Genomic DNA, 19,585 nt, shown 5'->3' with positions numbered 1-19,585 from the left:
TGTACCCCGCCTTTCGCCCGTAGTCAGCTGGGATAGGCTCCAGCTTGCCTGCGACCCTGTAGAACAGGATAAAGCGGCTAGAGATAATGAGATGAGATGAGATTATTGCCCATGCAGGTTTTTGTGAATCACATGCACTTTAGGCTGTGGGAAGTTATGGCCTAGTAGTTAGAGATGCAGCTTTGGGACCAAAAGGTTGCTGGTTCAAGTTCCTGGACCAGCAGGAATGGCTGAAGTGCCCTTGAGCAAGGCACCTAACCCCTAACTGCTCCCCAGGCTGCTCTGGGAATGTTGTATGTTGCTCTAGGTAAGAGCATCTGCTTAATGTCTATAATGTAAATGAATTGGGATCCTTGAATATCTGCCTAAACATGGTAATGACATCTACACTGTAAAAAATGTCCGTAGAATTAACAGGGAATTTATGTAAAATCATGACATAAAAAAACTGTAAATACAAAAACAATGAAGCAGTGTGTAATTTACATCAATATACTGTAAAACTCCTCACCAAATACCACTGTTAATTTAACAGTAAGAATATGTTGAATTGATCATATTTTTTTGTAGAATTTACAAATTGTTGTAGTTTAAACACAGACAAACTGTAATACTAAAACAGAATGTGATGGTTAAAATTACATAATTGCCCTGTTAAAAAAAATACAAAAATGGCCACTGTCGTGGCTCAGTCGACTAAGGCGCCATACCGTGAATCTGGGGACCCGGGTTCGATTCTGACCCAAGGTCATTTCCCAGTCTCTCTCTAGCTCATTTCCTGTCTCTACACTGTCCTATTCAATAAAGGTGAAAAAAGCCCCCCCCCCAAAAAATATCTGTCTAGTAGATCATTGAAACCAGCATACAAAAATCCCGTTGTTCTTACGGAAAAAAACTGGCAGCTGGAGTCACCAGAAAAAATCCGTAAAATATACAGCAAAATGGTAATTGCTTTTACGGTACAGCTTGTACATTTTACAGTTAAATCCAGCATATAAAACACTGGACTTCTGTTATATTTGCTACTTTAAACTGTAAAATGTACATGCTGTGCTGTAAAAGCAATTACCGTTTTGCTGTATATTTTACGGATTTTTTCTGGTGACTCCAGCTGCCAGTTTTTTTCCGTAAAAACAACGGGATTTTTTTTTACAGTGTACTTGAGAATGTTTTTGGGTTTTTTTTTTCTTTTCAATTTTCCTTGCACTCTAGTTAGTCACTGATCAGTTATCAGCTCATCAGGTCTTATTTTTCCTCTCCAGGTCTTATTTTAACCCATGTTAGCCCTTAACACATCCTCAACACCTAAACCCGAGTATGTTATTTGTTGCTTCCTGGTGGAGGGTTCAGAACATGTGAGCATCTGCTTGTGCCATTTTGAAGCCTAGATGTTTCTGTAAGTCCTTCTTGATCCCAGATATCTGAGCTCCCTAAGCAGTGACCTGCCTCGTCCTCCTCTGTGACCTCAAATCTGATCTCACATCTTTTGACAGACAACCCCTTAAGTCCCTCAAAGGGCTTTGATTACAGACTCCCAGCTATATACAGCTCTGTCATCACCAATTACTGCCCACAGCCTGCCATCATGGACAGCGAGAACCTGCCTAATTTCACCCCAATGTGTGTTTGCGCAATGTTGTAACAGAGACAAGGTCGTATCAGGTCTTCCTCTGTTGCCATTCTTCAAATCTCAGTTCTACAGTGTTTGCGTTCATGATTCCTGTGCTCCCCAAAATACACACCGTTCTGTATTTTTCTCTGTGTGTATTTCAGTGCTACAGTAGTGGCAGCTGTCATCAGGTCTCAGTGCTTGCAGGAGAGTGACAGCAGGACAATCTTGTGACTAATAATGACTCGTGCCATCCTGATGGGCTGCTTTCAGTGGTGGACTATGATTAATGCTTTAAGCTACCATTAGGTAACGCATGTGTGTGACCACTTCTCTCCTCCGTAACGAGGACGTTGACCACAGGCGACAGGATCTCAATGTGTATTTCTGGAGACAGCCAGCCTGTATCCTCACCAGGGGTCAAGGCATCAGTATGATGGATGACTGCTGTGGACCAGTTCATGTATCAGAGATTGTACTGCTTGTGAACGTGAAGGAGTGCAAACTCTGTCCCTCTATTAAGACAGCTGAATATATCGTGCTATCCACTGACATTCTCTGACAAATGTTTTCTCCAAGACAAATACTTAAACCATAACTTAAAAAAAATAACCTGACTTACCAATGGTCTTTAAGGACCCGACCTCATTTTTTACACACATATATCTCATCTCATTATCTCTAGCCGCTTTATCCTGTTCTACAGGGTCGCAGGCAAGCTGGAGCCTATCCCAGCTGACTATGGGCGAAAGGCGGGGTACACCCTGGACAAGTCGCCAGGTCATCACAGGGCTGACACATAGACACAGACAACCATTCACACTCACATTCACACCTACGCTCAATTTAGAGTCACCAGTTAACCTAACCTGCATGTCTTTGGACTGTGGGGGAAACCGGAGCACCCGGAGGAAACCCACGCGGACACGGGGAGAACATGCAAACTCCGCACAGAAAGGCCCTCGCCGGCCACGGGGCTCGAACCCAGGACCTTCTTGCTGTGAGGCGACAGCGCTAACCACTACACCACCGTGCCGCCCACACACATATATTCCATCCTCATTAGTTATATTATGCTGTGCAATAACATTCATTACCTGGTGCAATAATTTTATTTCTATTTCAGTTGCAAGTATTTTACTCGTGCAATATTGCTACTTTCAGGTGAAGTACTACGCTTACTTCAGTTCCATTCTTATTTTGTTGTGTACTGTACATTACATAGCTCATGGTTTTACTTTTTACTTTATTTATTTTATTTTACTTTATTATTTTTTTTAATCCCCCGTTGGCCGAAAGGCCCGAAGGGGGATAATGTCATGGCGATGTCCGTCCGTCCATCCATCCCAGGAAGGGTGCTCACCTTCTGAAATCAACTCCTCTCACAATCTTTGGAGGAATTTCACAAAACTTGGCAGGATTCTTTGTTATATGTCAGTAATACACATATTGTAATTTTGTTAAATTGGGTCACATTTTAACAGAATTACAGCCCTTGATTAACAAAATTATAATTTGACAATTTAATGAGGGTGTGTTTTCCTTCTGAAATCAACTCCTCTTACAATTTTTGGAGGAATTTCACCAAACGTGGCAAAAGGCATTGTTACATGTCGGTAGTACAAATCGTCAAATCGGTCACATTTTACCAGAGTTTCAGCCCTTGATTAACAAAATTATACTTTGACAATTTCATGAGAGTGTGTTTTCCTTCTGACATCAACTCCTCTCACAATTTTTGGACGAATTTCTTGAAGCTTGGCGAAAGGCCTTGTTATATGACGGTAATACGCAGATTGCGATTTAATTTCGTTTGTGAACATTTTACCAGAGTTTTGACCCTTGATTAAATAACTTTGACAATTTCATGAGGGTGTACGTTCTTCTGAAATCAACTCCTCCCACAATTTGTGGAGGAATTTCACCAAACTTGGCAGAAGGCTTAATTATATGACAGTTATACACATATTGAAATTTTGTTTAATTTGGGCAAATTTTACCAGAGTTATGCCCTTGATTATTAACAAACTTCTACTTTGGCAATGTCATCAAGGTGTGCTTGCTTTCTGAAATCAACTTCCCTCACAAATTTTATCCCCCGCTGGCTGAAAGGCCCGAAGAAGGATCACGTCGTGGCGATGTCCATCCGTCCGTCCATCCCAGGAAGGGTACTCACCTTATGAAATCAACTCCTCTCACAATTTTTGGAGGAATTTCATGAAACTTGACAGAATTCTTTGTTATATGTTGGTAATGCACATATTATAATTTTGTTCAATTCAGTCACATTTTATCAGAGTTATGGCAGAGTTGCCAGCGGGGGATATCGTGCTTTCAGAGCACTCTTGTTTATACTTTTATTGCACTCTTTTTTTTTGTTACTGTCTATTCCTGACTCTTTCTATCTGTGACCTGCTGGAACATGTAAATTTCCCCACCGAGGGATGAGTAAAGTTTATCTTATCTTATATGTGTAGCAACAGGATTCCCTGGGTATGTGTAGGTTGTATTCTTTTGTTATTATATAGATATTATATATAATATATAGAGGATATTACAAAGTTGTGCGATGATATGAAGTTTATTTTCAAGTGGTGAAGATAACAATTCATCGATATCCTCATGGGTGACATGTTGAAAAATATATCAGAGTTGTACTTCTCAATTTCCCAGATGTAGTTCATATGAAAAATATGAGTGGCGTATATCCCAGGAAAACACTCATGTCTATCTATCTATCTATCTATCTATCTATCTATCTATCTATCTATCTATCTATCTATCTATCTATCTAGCCAAATTATTATTATTATTTTCCCTGTGTAATTTACTTAGTTACTTATAAAATCAGCATTGACAGCTACACACAACGGAGCGACCTGGCAGCCAAAATTCTCTCAAAATCTTCCATTTTTAATGAAGCAAACCTGGCGGCCATGTTTGTTTACAAATTGTCACAGTCACTCGCTATTGCGGAAGTTTTACATCTCTGGCATGCGATGTCGTGTTGTCTTGACAACATGCACTATTGTAACGCTATTGCATGCTCATTCTCCATTGGGTAGAGTGACGTAATACACATAGGATAAGCGATATGCTAACAATATTGCATGCTATTGAACCAAATGAATGAAACCCACTTTTTTATGAAAAAAGTGTCCTGTATGTATAATAATCCCCGATATTTAACTCTGATGACGTCCCTCACAGTGTTTTCTTTTGATTAACTTGCATGTTTTTTCTGGATGTGTCCATATAAATATAAAGAATATTGCATGGTAGTGTGAAGATATGAAGTTTATGTTCTTGTGTTGAAAAATATTTCATGTGTGAAATATATATATATTAACCTCTCTGTCTCTCTACTTGCTTGCTTTTCATTTTTTCATTCTGGGGCTGAAATGAATGTGTATCAATAATTATTGGGTAGCTAGTCACAAGAGATTCCCGTTTGTGCCTAATATAGATGACTGTGTGCCTTTGAAATATAGCAAGAGGGTGACGATAAAAGAGCACAACGTGGTCGCTGAAAAAAATCAGTCGAATTGTCCAGGTGCTACAATTTAAGAATACTTTAACCACTCAATTTGTATAAAATGGAATAAGGTTCTGGAGACGACTTGTACTTCCAGGTTGAATCTGTTCATGCTGAAGTGTACTGTAGTGGACATTTTTTGTATGTGGATTCATGAAAATTTTATTTCTAGACATGGTGTGTTGAAATAAGTAGAATCAATTACAAGCGAGTCAACAGTATCTTGTGTTTTTTTGCTTTTGTTTTTTTTTAATTGTGTTTATCCCTGTTCCAAATTTCATTTCTGTATGCATGACTCGCTCAGCACCAGTAATCACACGCTAGCCCGCTATATATGTAATAAATTGTGAAAGTCGCTTGCTAGCACAGAAATTTTATGTTTCCAACATGTGACGTCATGTTATCTTGACAACGTGCAAAATTGCATGCTCATTCTCCATTGGTAAGAGTGACATAATACACATACTGTAGGATAAGTGATATGCTAACAATATTGCATGCTACTGAACCAGATGTTTTTATTCCATTGAAAAAGTGTCCTGTATGTATAATGTTTCCTGATATTTCACTCTAATGACGTCACTCCCAATATTTTCCCACTGGCTAGACGCGTGTTGTCTAAGAGATGATAAACTTCATATCTTCAAGCCAACACTGTTGACCTTATTGAGTGTTGAAATAGACAAAATCGACTTCATACAGCTGTATCAGATATAGGTGACCTCCAAAGTTCAGTACTTGGACCACTGATGATTTTATATATATATATATATATATATATATATATATATATATATATATATATATATATATATATATATATATATAAACTTTATGTATGCAGTTAGTTTGTGAGTGTCGACTGGAGCTCCTCATGAATAAAGAATGGAAAAGAACGGCACCCACAACACTGACAGGCCTTACTTAGAAAGTGTTCATTATGCTCAATGTGACCAAGTTGGTGTAGTGTCCTTGTGGCATGACATCATGACGTTCACTGTTGTGTTTTTATTTTATATTGTATAATGAAAGGGCTGCTTTGTTAATAAGCATTTGTCAGAACCTGGTGTTTATTTTTATGTTGCAGTATTTCACTTTTAAGTATAAGCCAGTTAAGTGAAGAAGGAAAAATGTGCAGACTTTTAGGAAATGGAATAAAACAAACCTAAGTTTGGCTGTGGGTTTTTGTGGACAACATTGGGCCAACAGCACCAGTTGAAAACTTATTTTTCATTTCAGAGTCAGGCGGAGGCTCACTATAAGGGGAACCGCCATGCCAGGAGAGTGAAGGGCATCGAGACCTCCAAGACTCGTCCACAGGAAAGTGACAAGCCTCCTCCTGGTCCCACTTCCTCTCCATCACCGCCAGGAGCCTTGACGGCCAATTCAGACACTGACTCCAGCAAAACAGGTGATGATTATAGTCTACACACTCTGTTAGCACGGCATGTATTAGAGTCCAAAGGTCTGAGCCTAAAACTAAAATATTATTCACTGATTACCCTTCAGTAACTGATTTATTCAGGTCAGGGTCTGGTGGATCTGGAGCTTCTCCCAGGAACACTGGGCATAATCTTACGGTAGATCAGATGTTTAACGCAGATTCAATGATGTGCAATTTAACAGAGAAAAGCTTTCGAGAAATAGTCATATATACATCAAGAATTGTTAAGGACATAGTGTTTCCGACAGTGTATAAACGAAAATCCCATCAGGAAGCTATAAACCCTTAACTATTGAAAGAAAGAAAAACATACCCTGAATGTAATAATAGTAATAATAATAACAGTATATATCTGTCTAACCTGTCCTATTTCATATAAATCATTATGAAATCATACAAACCATTCTAACATACAGTACTGTGCGAAAGTCTTAGCCCCCCTATTTTTTTCCTCATACAGACTTTGTTATAGATTTCTATTTTATGACTTCTACATTATCAAGTCAAAACATTACAAAAACATTTTAGAGTTCCAAACTCCAAACCGTTTTTTTCCAGCACAAAATTAAATGCTACAGAAAAAAAAAGTTTATATCTGAACAGCATATTCCATAAGAGAGCACTTTTCAGATTAAAAAAGAAAACATAATGAAGGCTACTGGAAAAATTTTGGTGCAAAATGAAGCAAGTGTGACAAAGTGCCCAGAAGAACTGTGGCTGGTTCTGTAAGATGTTCAGTAAAACCTACAGCTCATTTCCGCATAAAACTGCACTCATTGGACCTGAGACTACTATTTTTTTAAATATTTTTTTTAAAAACAAAGGATCAGGACACCAAATACTGGCTTTGTTTCATTTATTGTGGCTTACTGATTACTGTTTATCATACTTTTTTAATGTTGAAACCTTTCATTTCCTTATTTTTAAGCCATTTTTGGTCGACAGCATTTCTTTACATGAGCCTAAGACTTTTGAACATCACTGTACACTACCGTTCAAAAGTTTGGGGTCACCCAGACAATTTTGTGTTTTCCATGAAAAGCCACACTTTTATTTACCACCATAAGTTGTAAAATGAATAGAAAATATAGTCAAGACATTTTTCTGGCCATTTTGAGCATTTAATCGACCCCACAAATGTGATGCTCCAGAAACTCAATCTGCTCAAAGGAAGGTCAGTTTTATAGCTTCTCTAAAGAGCTCAACTGTTTTCAGCTGTGCTAACATGATTGTACAAGGGTTTTCTAATCATCCATTAGCCTTCTGAGGCAATGAGCAAACACATTGTACCATTAGAACACTGGAGTGAGAGTTGCTGGAAATGGGCCTCTATACACCTATGGAGATATTGCACCAAAAACCAGACATTTGCAGCTAGAATAGTCATTTAGCACATTAGCAATGTATAGAGTGGATTTCTGATTAGTTTAAAGTGATCTTCATTGAAAAGAACAGTGCTTTTCTTTCAAAAATAAGGACATTTCAAAGTGACCCCAAACTTTTGAACGGTAGTGTAGATTTAACGGTTATTCCACGAAATCGAGTCGTACATGAGCTGATAACTGACGAGACACGTAGCATTGAGTTGGCTATAAACCATGTACGATGAGATTGAGTGGAATAACCATTTTATTCTATCCACATTCACTGGATTTTGAGAAACAGCATTTTTATTTTTATTTTTTGCAAGTCCAATAAATGGAAACTTTCTACAAAACGTCCAACAAAATAATTTCCGCTTAGAATGTAAATAAACCGGCGAAATGACAGTAGCAATTTGTGAAAAATGTCTCATCTCATTATCTCTAGCCGCTTTATCCTTCTACAGGGTCGCAGGCAAGCTGGAGCCTATCCCAGCTGACTACGGGCGAAAGGCGGGGTACACCCTGGACAAGTCGCCAGGTCATCACAGGGCTGACACATAGACACAGACAACCATTCACACTCACATTCACACCTACGCTCAATTTAGAGTCACCAGTTAACCTAACCTGCATGTCTTTGGACTGTGGGGGAAACCGGAGCACCCGGAGGAAACCCACGCGGAGAACATGCAAACTCCGCACAGAAAGGCCCTCGCCAGCCCCGGGGCTCGAACCCAGGACCTTCTTGCTGTGAGGCGACAGCGCTAACCACTACACCACCGTGCTGCCTGTGAAAAATGTGATAATAATATCACACACACACACACATCACATTATCTCTAGCCGCTTTATCCTTCTACAGGGTCGCAGGCAAGCTGGAGCCTATCCCAGCTGACTACGGGCGAAAGGCGGGGTACACCCTGGACAAGTCGCCAGGTCATCACAGGGCTGACACATAGACACAGACAACCATTCACACTCACATTCACACCTACGGTCAATTTAGAGTCACCAGTTAACCTAACCTGCATGTCTTTGGACTGTGGGGGAAACCGGAGCACCCGGAGGAAACCCACGCGGACACGGGGAGAACATGCAAACTCCGCACAGAAAGGCCCTCGCCGGCCCCGGGGCTCGAACCCAGGACCTTCTTGCTGTGAGGCGACAGCGCTAACCACTACACCACCGTGCTGCCTGTGAAAAATGTGATAATAATAATCCTTGAAAAATTAAAAAAAAAGATATGTTCTTACCATTAAATACTTTTATTCCATATTTTGTTGCTTTTTTTTAAATCCTTTTGGGTTTTGTTTTCGAGTAGAGTTTTTATTTCGTCCTCGGTTGGTTCAGCAACACGCGCCACCATTTTGTTTTCCTCTACTCACGTTATCCTTGACTTGCAAGTGACGTCAAAGCAAAATAGAAACCTGGATGTCGGCCATGTTGGTGGATATACAAACGCGGAGTCAAGCAACTTTCCATACAAAACACAGTCACGCGTGCGCAACTGTCTTTGTTTTTCCACTGCTTTAAGTATTCTTTTAGCTATGCCATATCTTTGTGCTGTATATGGTTGTGATCACAACAGTACTCGTGACCGTGGGACGTTCCGATTTTTTAGAATTCCGTTCATGATTCGGAAAGAGGGCGAGGAAACTAAGGAGACAGGACGGAGAGGAGACGAGGGGATCAGGACACTTTGTCCAATGACCATTTCGTCCAATAGTTTTCATAGTCCATATGAAAGAGGCTTTGGACGAAATGACCTGTACTGTATTCGTACTCGATGGTCGGTAGAAGCGTCTTATCTTCAGAAAAGTCCGACTTTTTAAAATAATATTGGTCAAAACCACACATACCTATCTTCTCTTTGTATCGAATCTTCGCTCAACTGTTCAAATCACGGTAATACTGAGAAAATTCAGCATTGTTTACAGACACGCTTTCAGTGCCTGCCACCCTAGTTGCTTTGTATATCCACCATCATGGCAGACGCTCATGACGTAGCACATTTTGATCACGTGGTTGCAAGTCATCTATAGGAGCTGATAGCCTAGTAGTAGCGTAGCCAATCAGTGCATACAATTGTTCATATACAGTGAATGTGGATAGAATAAATATATAATAAATCATTAATACACATAGCAACTAACATCCACTAAATATCCACTTTATTAGGACAGTGTAAACTCTGTGCAATCACTAGAGATTGTTGTGCATGAAAATCTTCTGAAATACTCCAACAAACCAACAACCATGCCAGGACCAAAGTCACTCAGCTCACATCCCCCATTCTGATGTATGGTGTGAACATTAACTGAAGCTCTTAACCTGCATCTGAATAACTGTATGCTTTGTGCTGCTACCACTTGATGAGCTAATTGGATAATTGCATGAACGTACAGGTGTACAGCTGTTCCTATAAGGGCAGCATGCACTGAAAAAAATTAAACATTGGCTCAAATTAAAAAAATTGAGGTAATCGATCACACCTAATATTGTAGTGTTATACAATATAAATAATTCATTTGATTTGACCTGAAATATTTAACTTCATGTAAACCAATTTCTGATGGTTGAACCAAAGCAATTATTTCAGATTTTCCTAAATTAAAATAAATACTTTTTTTTTAAAGATTTTTTGGGGGGCTTTTTTCACCTTTATTGGATAGGACAGCATAGAGACAGGAAATGAGCTGGAGAGAGATCGGGACATGACCTCGGGTCAGAATCAAACCCGGGTCCCCGGATTTATGGTATGGCGCCTTAGTCGACTGAGCCACGGCGCCTCTAAATACATTGGTTTTATTACTTAATGTAAATAATCTTTGTTAAAACTGAATATTTTAAATTAATTTAAACAACTTTTGAATATGGGAGCAAACTATTTTTTTTATTCACTGGAATGAAAACAAATACATTAAATGAACAACAGCTTTGTTTCACTTTTTTCAGTGTGGTGGTGTAGTGGTTAGCAAGAAGGCTCTGGGTTCGAGCCCAGTGGCTGACGACGGCCTTTCTGTGTGGAGTTTGCATGGTCTGTGTGGGTTTCCTCTGGGTTCTCTGGGTTCCTCCACAGTCCAAAGACATGCACTTGGTTAACAGGCTACTCTAAACTGTCCATAGGTGTGCATGGCTGTTTCCCAAGGCCAGAAATGGGAGAGTTGTGGCAGGAAGGGTACCTGATGTAAAACTATGTTCCAATTAATATGACATGTGGATCAATAGGGTCCACATGGACCCTGACCTGGCAACAATGCTGGACAAGGGAGAAGATGATGATGAAGATGTTTGTTCCTATTAAAGTGGCTGGTGAGTGTATAGTGGAAGAAGTCTTATGTTGGAATCTCATCTCATCTCATTATCTCTAGCCACTTTATCCTTCTACAGGGTCGCAGGCAAGCTGGAGCCTATCCCAGCTGACTACGGGCGAAAGGCGGGGTACACCCTGGACAAGTCGCCAGATCATCACAGGGCTGACACATAGACACAGACAACCATTCACACTCACATTCACACCTACAGTCAATTTAGAGTCACCAGTTAACCTAACCTGCATGTCTTTGGACTGTGGGGGAAACCGGAGCACCCGGAGGAAACCCACGCGGACACGGGGAGAACATGCAAACTCCACACAGAAAGGCCCTCACCAGCCACGGGGCTCGAACCTGTGAGGCGACAGCGCTAACCACTACACCACCGTGCCGCCCCTTATGTTGGAATGTGTATATATATATATATATATTTTTTTACAACTCTTGAAATGAAGGAGATGTTCGGGAGTTTTTGGATTGTGTTGTAATTCTTCCTAACTCGGACTGAATCCTGCTGTTCTAGTTAGTGGTCAGGCAGAAACATCTGAGCTTATGGGCCTCTTTTCCATGTCTGTATTTAATTACACATCATACATTCCTTTCACCTCAATTTCCAGCATTCTTTACAGCTAATAAAGGTTCCTGTGAATCACCTAGCACCCTGTTTGCTTAGCAAATGATTCATGGCTTCAACAGAAAAACTGTATAAACCTTTCTATTACATGCTCTAGCTCCTTCAAGTCTGTTCTCTGACCTTTGTATGACAAAAAGAGCTACCTTTCAGGCACTGTGGTCACATTACAGGCATTTTGCAGACACTCTTATCCAGAGCAATGGACAAACATACCCAGAGCAACCTGAGGAGCATTTGGGGGTTAGACACCTTGCTCAAGGGCACTTCAGCCTTTCCTGTTAGTCCAGGGAATTGAACCAGCAACCTTTTGGTCCCAAAGCTGCTTCTTTAACCATTAGTCCATGGGCTCAAAGATCAGTTACAAGTCCTGACCCTGAACTCGTACAGCCATGCTGCTAATCTCATGGACAGAGCATGGGAATCTTCAATCGTAGTTCTGAAGTCTAGGGCCAACCAAGGCTTTAACTATTGATCCCTATTTAAAGGCCAATCTCATATGATTCGTGTGACATTTTCAATTCATGTCAGTTGTTTTGCATCTTTAGTAAGTGGAAGCAGCTGATGAGCTTAGAACGTTGTAGGTGGTGGCACCGGGTATTAGAAGGCAAGTTGCCTCTCGTTCAAAATAAACTGTTGGATTCAGAGAGCTAAAGCTGGCAGCACTTGGTGAATAGTGAGCGAGAAAGACGGTGATGGTGTGAGACTGGGAGATTGTAGATGAAAAAAAAAAACCCATCATCCAGAGATTTCACAAGTCTAAGGGGATTAGCTTGCAAAAGAGGCCAACAGCAGAGCAGAGCAGACACATCACAGTTGAACTTTGTCTGATCAAAAGTGATTAAATGTGGGCAGATGATTCAGACAACAGGTTGAGATGAGAGGATAAAGAGCTGTAGAGAGGGATGAAAGAGGGTGACACTGCCATTCCCTTTCCAACATTCTCTTTCCATTAACTCATCCTGACTAACCCAAGGTTGGATCAAAACATTAGGAAAGTGGGAAGTGCACAAAGCTGGATTTTCCAAAGACTGTCCTTTTCATTTTTTTTTTTTCTGGATGTCACTACAGTTATAACCTCAGAGGCCCAGAGAGACAGACATTCACATTTTCATGTACGTACTTTCATGTGGCCGGAAGTGTGGAGACAGAATCATATTCCTATGTTTTCTTTCACCAAACTCTAATAGGATAGGGTTAAAAAAACAAAACAAAACAAAACAGGGGACAGAAACGAGGGTACAGTACTGCCATGTCTCACCCAGGGATTTGCTTGCACATTCATAAGGGCTAGGACAGGATGAGTTCCAGCAGCAGAGAGCCAAAACAAGCTAGCTATGATCTAAATGTGTAACCAGATACATGTGAAAGAATGCCTTTTTCCATCCAAACCTCCATCCTGTGACCCTTTGCCCGAGCACACACACACATTTACAGAATTCCAGTGAATTGCCTGATAGCTCATATCTCCCATCTTCCTCTTTGCAGCGTTTTCTTAATATCAGTTTCACAGTGAAGCGTCCACCGAGCTGACAACCCCAAAAGATTGAACAGCTGCAGGCCCATCTGGCTACTTGAAGCACTGGATCTGGTGGTAAAAAAGAATAATGGTGAATCGAGTGCCCTAACAGTTTAAAAGAATAATCTTGTACCTCAGAGTTCCCAGAGGTTTCTTCGACTCGATGCCAGTGCGTTCGTAGCGTGGAAACACTTTCTCCGGGTTTAGATTTGGGTTCACTGTGAGTATAAATGGACTGTGGTGTGTTTGATGTGCCACAAGAATTTGGAGGATTCATTTTATGCTTCAAATTTTAGTGCGGTTTGTCTTCATTATGTCACGCCACACCCTGAATATTATGTGTTTGATTTTCTGATTGAGGGAAGTAATATGTTCTATGAAGTTCTTTAAAGGCTAATTGTTCTTAGAAAGGTTTAAGGCACAGTAAGGAATGTGGCTGAGTTTCAGAGAGGTGTGCATCAGGATAGGGATCCCACAGGACGCAGAAAAAAATCAAAAACAAACAAACAAACAAACAAAAAACATATGGGAACAATCCAAGCTGAAAAAAAAATCAACTTCAACAACAACAACAACAATAAAATTCATATAGGAACAACCCAGCAATCCAAGTAAAAAAATAAATAAATAAATAAAAATCACCTTAAACAACAAATCATATGGAAACAACCCAGCAATCCATCTCATCTCATTATCTCTAGCCGCTTTATCCTTCTACAGGGTCGGAGGCAAGCTGGAGCCTATCCCAGCTGACTACGGGCGAAAGGCGGGGTACACCCTGGACAAGTCGCCAGGTCATCACAGGGCTGACACATAGACACAGACAACCATTCACATTCACACCTACAGTCAATTTAGAGTCACCAGTTAACCTAACCTGCATGTCTTTGGGGGAAACCGGAGCACCCAGAGGAAACCCACGCGGACACGGGGAGAACATGCAAACTCCACACAGAAAGGCCCTCGCCGGCCACGGGGCTCGAACCCGGATCTTCTTGCTGTGAGGCGACAGTGCTAACCGCTACACCACCGTGACCCCCCCCCCCCAGCAATCCAAGTTTTAAAAAAATCTACTTAAACAACAACAACAACAAAATCATATGGGAGCAACCCAGTCATCCAAGTTTAAAAAAATCAACTTAAACAACAACAACAACAATAACAACAACAAAATTCATATAGGAACAACCCAGCAATCCAAGTAAAAAAAAAAAAAATTCAGCTTAAACAGCAAATCATATGGGAACAACTGAGCAATCCAAGATAAAAAAAAATCAACTTAAAACAACAACAACAAAAATTCATATGGGAACAACCCAGCAACCCAAGTTAAAAAATATATATATATTCTACTTAAAAAACAACAATAACAACAACAATTCATATGGGAACAACCCAGCAATCCAAGTAAAAACAAAACAACTTAAACAAACAAATAAACAAACAAACAGCAACAACTTATGAACTCAAATGATGTAGCGAAGGTTGAGGAAGTGTCAGAGCCAGAGTTCACACACCTTGCTGACAATGCTAGTCTTCCTGTTTCTGGGTTTTTTCAGTCTTTTGGGGGTATAACCATAGAGTTCATTAAAAAAACAAATTTTCAGGATTAGACCATGTCCAATTTGAGTTTAAATCCAAATACAGATATGTGTATTTGGAGCATTAAAGAGATCCACATACTGGCCTTGAGTTACACCCCTAATTAGTGTGTGTGCAGCTTGGGTGGGAGGTCATGTTGGAGAGAACATAGAAAAACTCCCACACTTTCATGAGAATTGCGACGTGCAATGTTTGCTGGAACTGCTATTATTTATTTAAGGTTTGCTTGCACGCATCACTGGAGCTGCCTCTTAGAGAAGCTGGAAAAACAATAGAAAGATCAGTGGCATCACCTTTTAACCAGCACGGGTGTACAGTTTCACCCTGCTGTCAGGAAAGCCAATTGATTAATTCCCCACAAGAAATAGAGCTTGTTTCCTGGAGGCTGAATTAGCCCGAGGCTCTGGGGACGAGGCCACACCAGGGCATGGGGGATGTAAACGTGGGAGACGAATCTCCAGACCCTCTGTTTACTCCTTTTGGCTTTCGCTTTCCTTAGTCCCTCCCTTTCTAATGAAGGGCTGCAGTAAAACCAGCCTGCATGCTTTACGACCACTTTACAGCTGTTCGAATTTGAGACAATCGTTTGGGCATCTGGCTTACAGTTAAGACAGAACTTTAAAACAGTTTTGAAGCTGAATATAGAAATCGAAATAGCATTTCATCCAGGATTGAAGCTAAAGTGGCAGAACATCTCGAGTCTATAAAAATGACAGTAAACATTTTTTATTTATGGTGTACATTTTTTTCTTTTTGACTCAGTGTTTAGAGAGAGAAAGTCAGCCAGAGAGAAAAAGAGTGTGCGTGTGAGTAAACGTAGCCCTCTCTATAATTAATCAGTCACAGAGCTCGTATGGGCTTCGTGGTTTCAGAGCTCATGCATGATTAATAACGGGTAGGGGGAAGTGGGATGGCAGGCGACTGGCCCTCGATCCTATCTGACCTCTTCAACACCTGATCCACCTGTGAGGCTCAGCCATGCCTGAACCTCACCTGACACACACACATACTTCTGTGCCCGGTGCCATAAAACCTGAAAAGCGTGGTAGAAACATACGAGTATACTGCTAAATATGATTCAGGCTCTTATTTCGGTATGTAATTACCCACTTTTAAAGCATTTTACTATGCATTACAGTATTTTATGCCTTTGAAGCCAGTCTTGAATTATTTAAGGTGTAGTTTGGCTTAGGGTTGATGATACCAACCCATCTGATACCTTGTCTCACGTCAATCTGAAATATAAACACTGGAGAAAAGCGAATCATCATCTTTCAGTAGAATGCACTAACGCAGAGATGTCCACAAGCACCAGCGACTGGTGGTTTTCTCCACCTACACAGATGGTCTGCGCCGGCTACTAGATCCCAAAAACAAAACAAAACATTACCTTTCAATGTTCAAGCGGGGCGGCACGGTGGTGTAGTGGTTAGCGCTGTCGCCTCACAGCAAGAAGGTCCGGGTTCGAGCCCCGTGGCCGGCGAGGGCCTTTCTCTGCAGAGTTTGCATGTTCTCCCTGTGTCCGCGTGGGTTTCCTCCAGGTGCTCCGGTTTCCCCCAAAGACATGCAGGTTAGGTTAACTGGTGACTCTAAATTGACTGTAGGTGTGAGTGTGAATGGTTGTCTATGTGTCAGCCCTGTGATAACCTGGCGACTTGTCCAGGGTGTACCCTGCCTTTCGCCCGTAGTCAGCTGGGATAGGCTCCAGTTTGCCTGCGACCCTGTAGAACAGGATAAAGCGGCTAGAGATAATGAGATGAGATGTTCAAGCCATTTATGTTGTCTTCCCTGCTCATAATTTGCGGCAAATCCAATTATTCCAACATGAAATCGTCTTCAATTTGGGTCTAGCATGACCAGAAGTGATGCCATATTTGTTGACCGATTCTCGTGTTCTGATTGGCTGAGCCGGACCACGTGACCATGCCGTAGAAGACGACAGTAAAGATGCAGTCGGTGGTTGTTGCAGACGATTTCACTTGGTTTTCACAAAATGCCACCGAAGAAGAAACTAAAACCTTCCGTGGGCCAAATAAACATAAAGTCTATGTTTTCTGCAGGCTTGTACATATAAATCTCATCTCATTATCTCTAGCCACTTTATCCTTCTACAGGGTCGCAGGCAAGCTGGATCCTATCCCAGCTGACTACAGGCGAAAGGCGGGGTACACCCTGGACAAGTCGCCAGGTCATCACAGGGCTGACACATAGACACAGACAACCATTCACACTCACATTCACACCTACGCTCAATTTAGAGTCACCAGTTAACCTAACCTGCATGTCTTTGGACTGTGGGGGAAACTGGAGCACCCAGAGGAAACCCACGCGGACACGGGGAGAACATGCAAACTCCACACAGAAAGGCCCTCGCCGGCCCCGGGGCTTGAACCCAGACCTTCTTGCTGTGAGGCGACAGCGCTAACCACTACACCACCATGCCACCCTACATATAAATCGTAAACAATATTTTCATATCTAAGAATTGTTATTTTCATATCCAGAAGTCAAGTTTATTTGTATAGCGCTTTTAACAACAGACACTGTTGCAAAGCAGCTTTACAGAAAATTAAAGACTTTAAATATGAGCTAAATTTATCCCTAATTTTTCTCCTAATTTATCCCCGATGAGCAAGTCTGTGGTGATGGTGGAAAGGAAAAACTCCCTCAGATGACACGAGGAAGAAACCTTGAGAGGAACCAGGCTCAAAAGGGAACCCATCCTCATTTGAGTGATAACAGAAAGCGTGATTATAAATAACTCGCTTCTATAACAGTGTCCTATAGAGTCAAAAAGTATAACTGTGTAACCAAGAAACTCATTATAGTTTTAACATGAAGTCTGTTTTGTTGAAGTTATAAACAGTTCATTGATGGAAACTTGAGTGCAAAACTGTTTGTGACAACTGCAGTCCTGAAGTTAGCAAGTCGACTGTAGTCCTCAGGCATCGATGCATCGATGAGTGTCCAGAGCATCTTCCAAGTGCGACTTTCGACTGTCCATATGGTGCAGTCCTCCACAGAAGCGATGTGATGAGACTCCAGCCAGACATAGGGTATCAGGATGGATCAGACGAGTTTGAGGAGCAGAAGAGGTTAGCACCACTGGTGTCTCAGGATCGACACGTAACTCAGAGATGGACGAGGCAGGGCCTCTTAATGCCGCTTTTCCACTAGAAACGCGGCTGAGTCGGGCTGAGCCGTGCCGTGCTGAGTCAGGCTGAGTCAAGCTGAGCGGGGCTATTGAAGTTGCATTTCGACTACAACCACGCTGAACCGTGCTGGCTGGAAGTGGGTGGACACATTGGGTGGAGTTAGCGAAAGTGGGTGGACGTCACGCGATGTCGTTAAGCGGCGCAAACAGTGACATCAGTGATCTTTTAAGCGGTAGTCTCACGACCCGGATAGTAAACAATAAACATGGAGTCGTTAGTGTTGCTGGTCTTGGTGCTGTGGCTTGTTGTCACCGACAACGCCAACAGATACTGGCAAGAGCGTATAGATGAGGCGAGGCGCATAAGGCTTCAGAAATTCTCGTAATTCGTAATTCTTCTTCTTCCGGGTTTGTGGTGTTTACAGATCCCAGCGTGCTCGCGGGGCGTGTGTGGGCATGTGAGGACACTCCTCCCCACCAGTCAGTGCACAGGGGAGTGTCTGCTCACGCCCCCAGCCTCACTCAGCTCGGTTTGGCTCGCTTCAGCCCCACTCCAAAACCGTGCGAGTTTTGGGTGCTAAGCAGGGCTGAAGCGAGCTGAGTCGTGCTGTTCTGAGATAGTCGAAACGCGAGCCGTGTTGGGCTGAAGTGAGCTGAAGCGAGCTGAAGTGAGCTGTAAAAGGGTAGTGTAAAAGGGCCATAAGTTCCCATAGAGATGTCTGGTCCCTGAGCTAAAGCTTCATACTTATGAAGTGCAAATAACTAATTGTTATCCATCCATCCGTTATCTGTAGCCACTTATCCTGTCCAGGGTTGCGAGCAAGCTGGAGCCTGTCCCAGCTGACTATGGGTGAGAGGCAGGGTACACCCTGGACAAGCCACCAAATCATCGTAGGGCTGACACATAGAGACACACAACAATTCACACTCACACCTATGGTCAATTTAGAGCCACCAGTTAGCCTAATCTGCATGTCTTTGGACTGTGGGGGAAACTGGAGCACATACATGTCAACCTTTGGTCAATCAAACCTGTATAACCAACCTCCAAAATCCGTATTTCCCTTATAAAATCCGTATAAGATGCAAATTAAAATAATTAACCTAAAATTTGAATGATAATTAACAATGATATATCCCAGTTACTTTTTATTCAATATTAATAACAATAAACCTTCAGAATGAATACAAAGCTCCAATGTTTGGCAAAAACACAAAGTGTTATCAGCGTAGTTACAAAGGAAATACTTCGTTGTTTGGAGACAGGTTTCACCGAGCGGCTATTATGCACGAGACTTCATATTAGCCACAAAGTCAGGAAAATCTGTTCGTAAAATTACGTTATGACCAAATACAATGAAAAGTATTTTTCCAGTCTCACCTGTGAAAAGTAATCCCATGTGATCTCGTTTG

At 41.6% G+C, this 19,585-nt stretch overlaps 1 protein-coding gene across 3 annotated transcripts in view; it reads left to right on the top strand.

Moving 5' to 3' along the window:
- The window catches only part of znf385a (zinc finger protein 385A), a 215,615-nt gene that overhangs the window by 164,962 nt on the left and 31,068 nt on the right, over nucleotides 1–19,585 (top strand). For all 3 annotated transcript variants that reach the window (XM_060938484.1, XM_060938486.1, XM_060938485.1), the window contains one exon: nucleotides 6,384–6,555. In XM_060938484.1, the coding sequence (XP_060794467.1) occupies nucleotides 6,384–6,555 (172 nt within the window). The remainder of the gene's footprint in view (nucleotides 1–6,383; nucleotides 6,556–19,585) is intronic.

This window comes from Neoarius graeffei, chromosome 13, assembly GCF_027579695.1.
Source record: "Neoarius graeffei isolate fNeoGra1 chromosome 13, fNeoGra1.pri, whole genome shotgun sequence".
Taxonomy (NCBI): domain Eukaryota; kingdom Metazoa; phylum Chordata; class Actinopteri; order Siluriformes; family Ariidae; genus Neoarius; species Neoarius graeffei.
The sequence above is the reverse complement of the archived record's forward strand: the minus strand, read 5'-3'. Positions and strand labels throughout refer to the sequence as shown.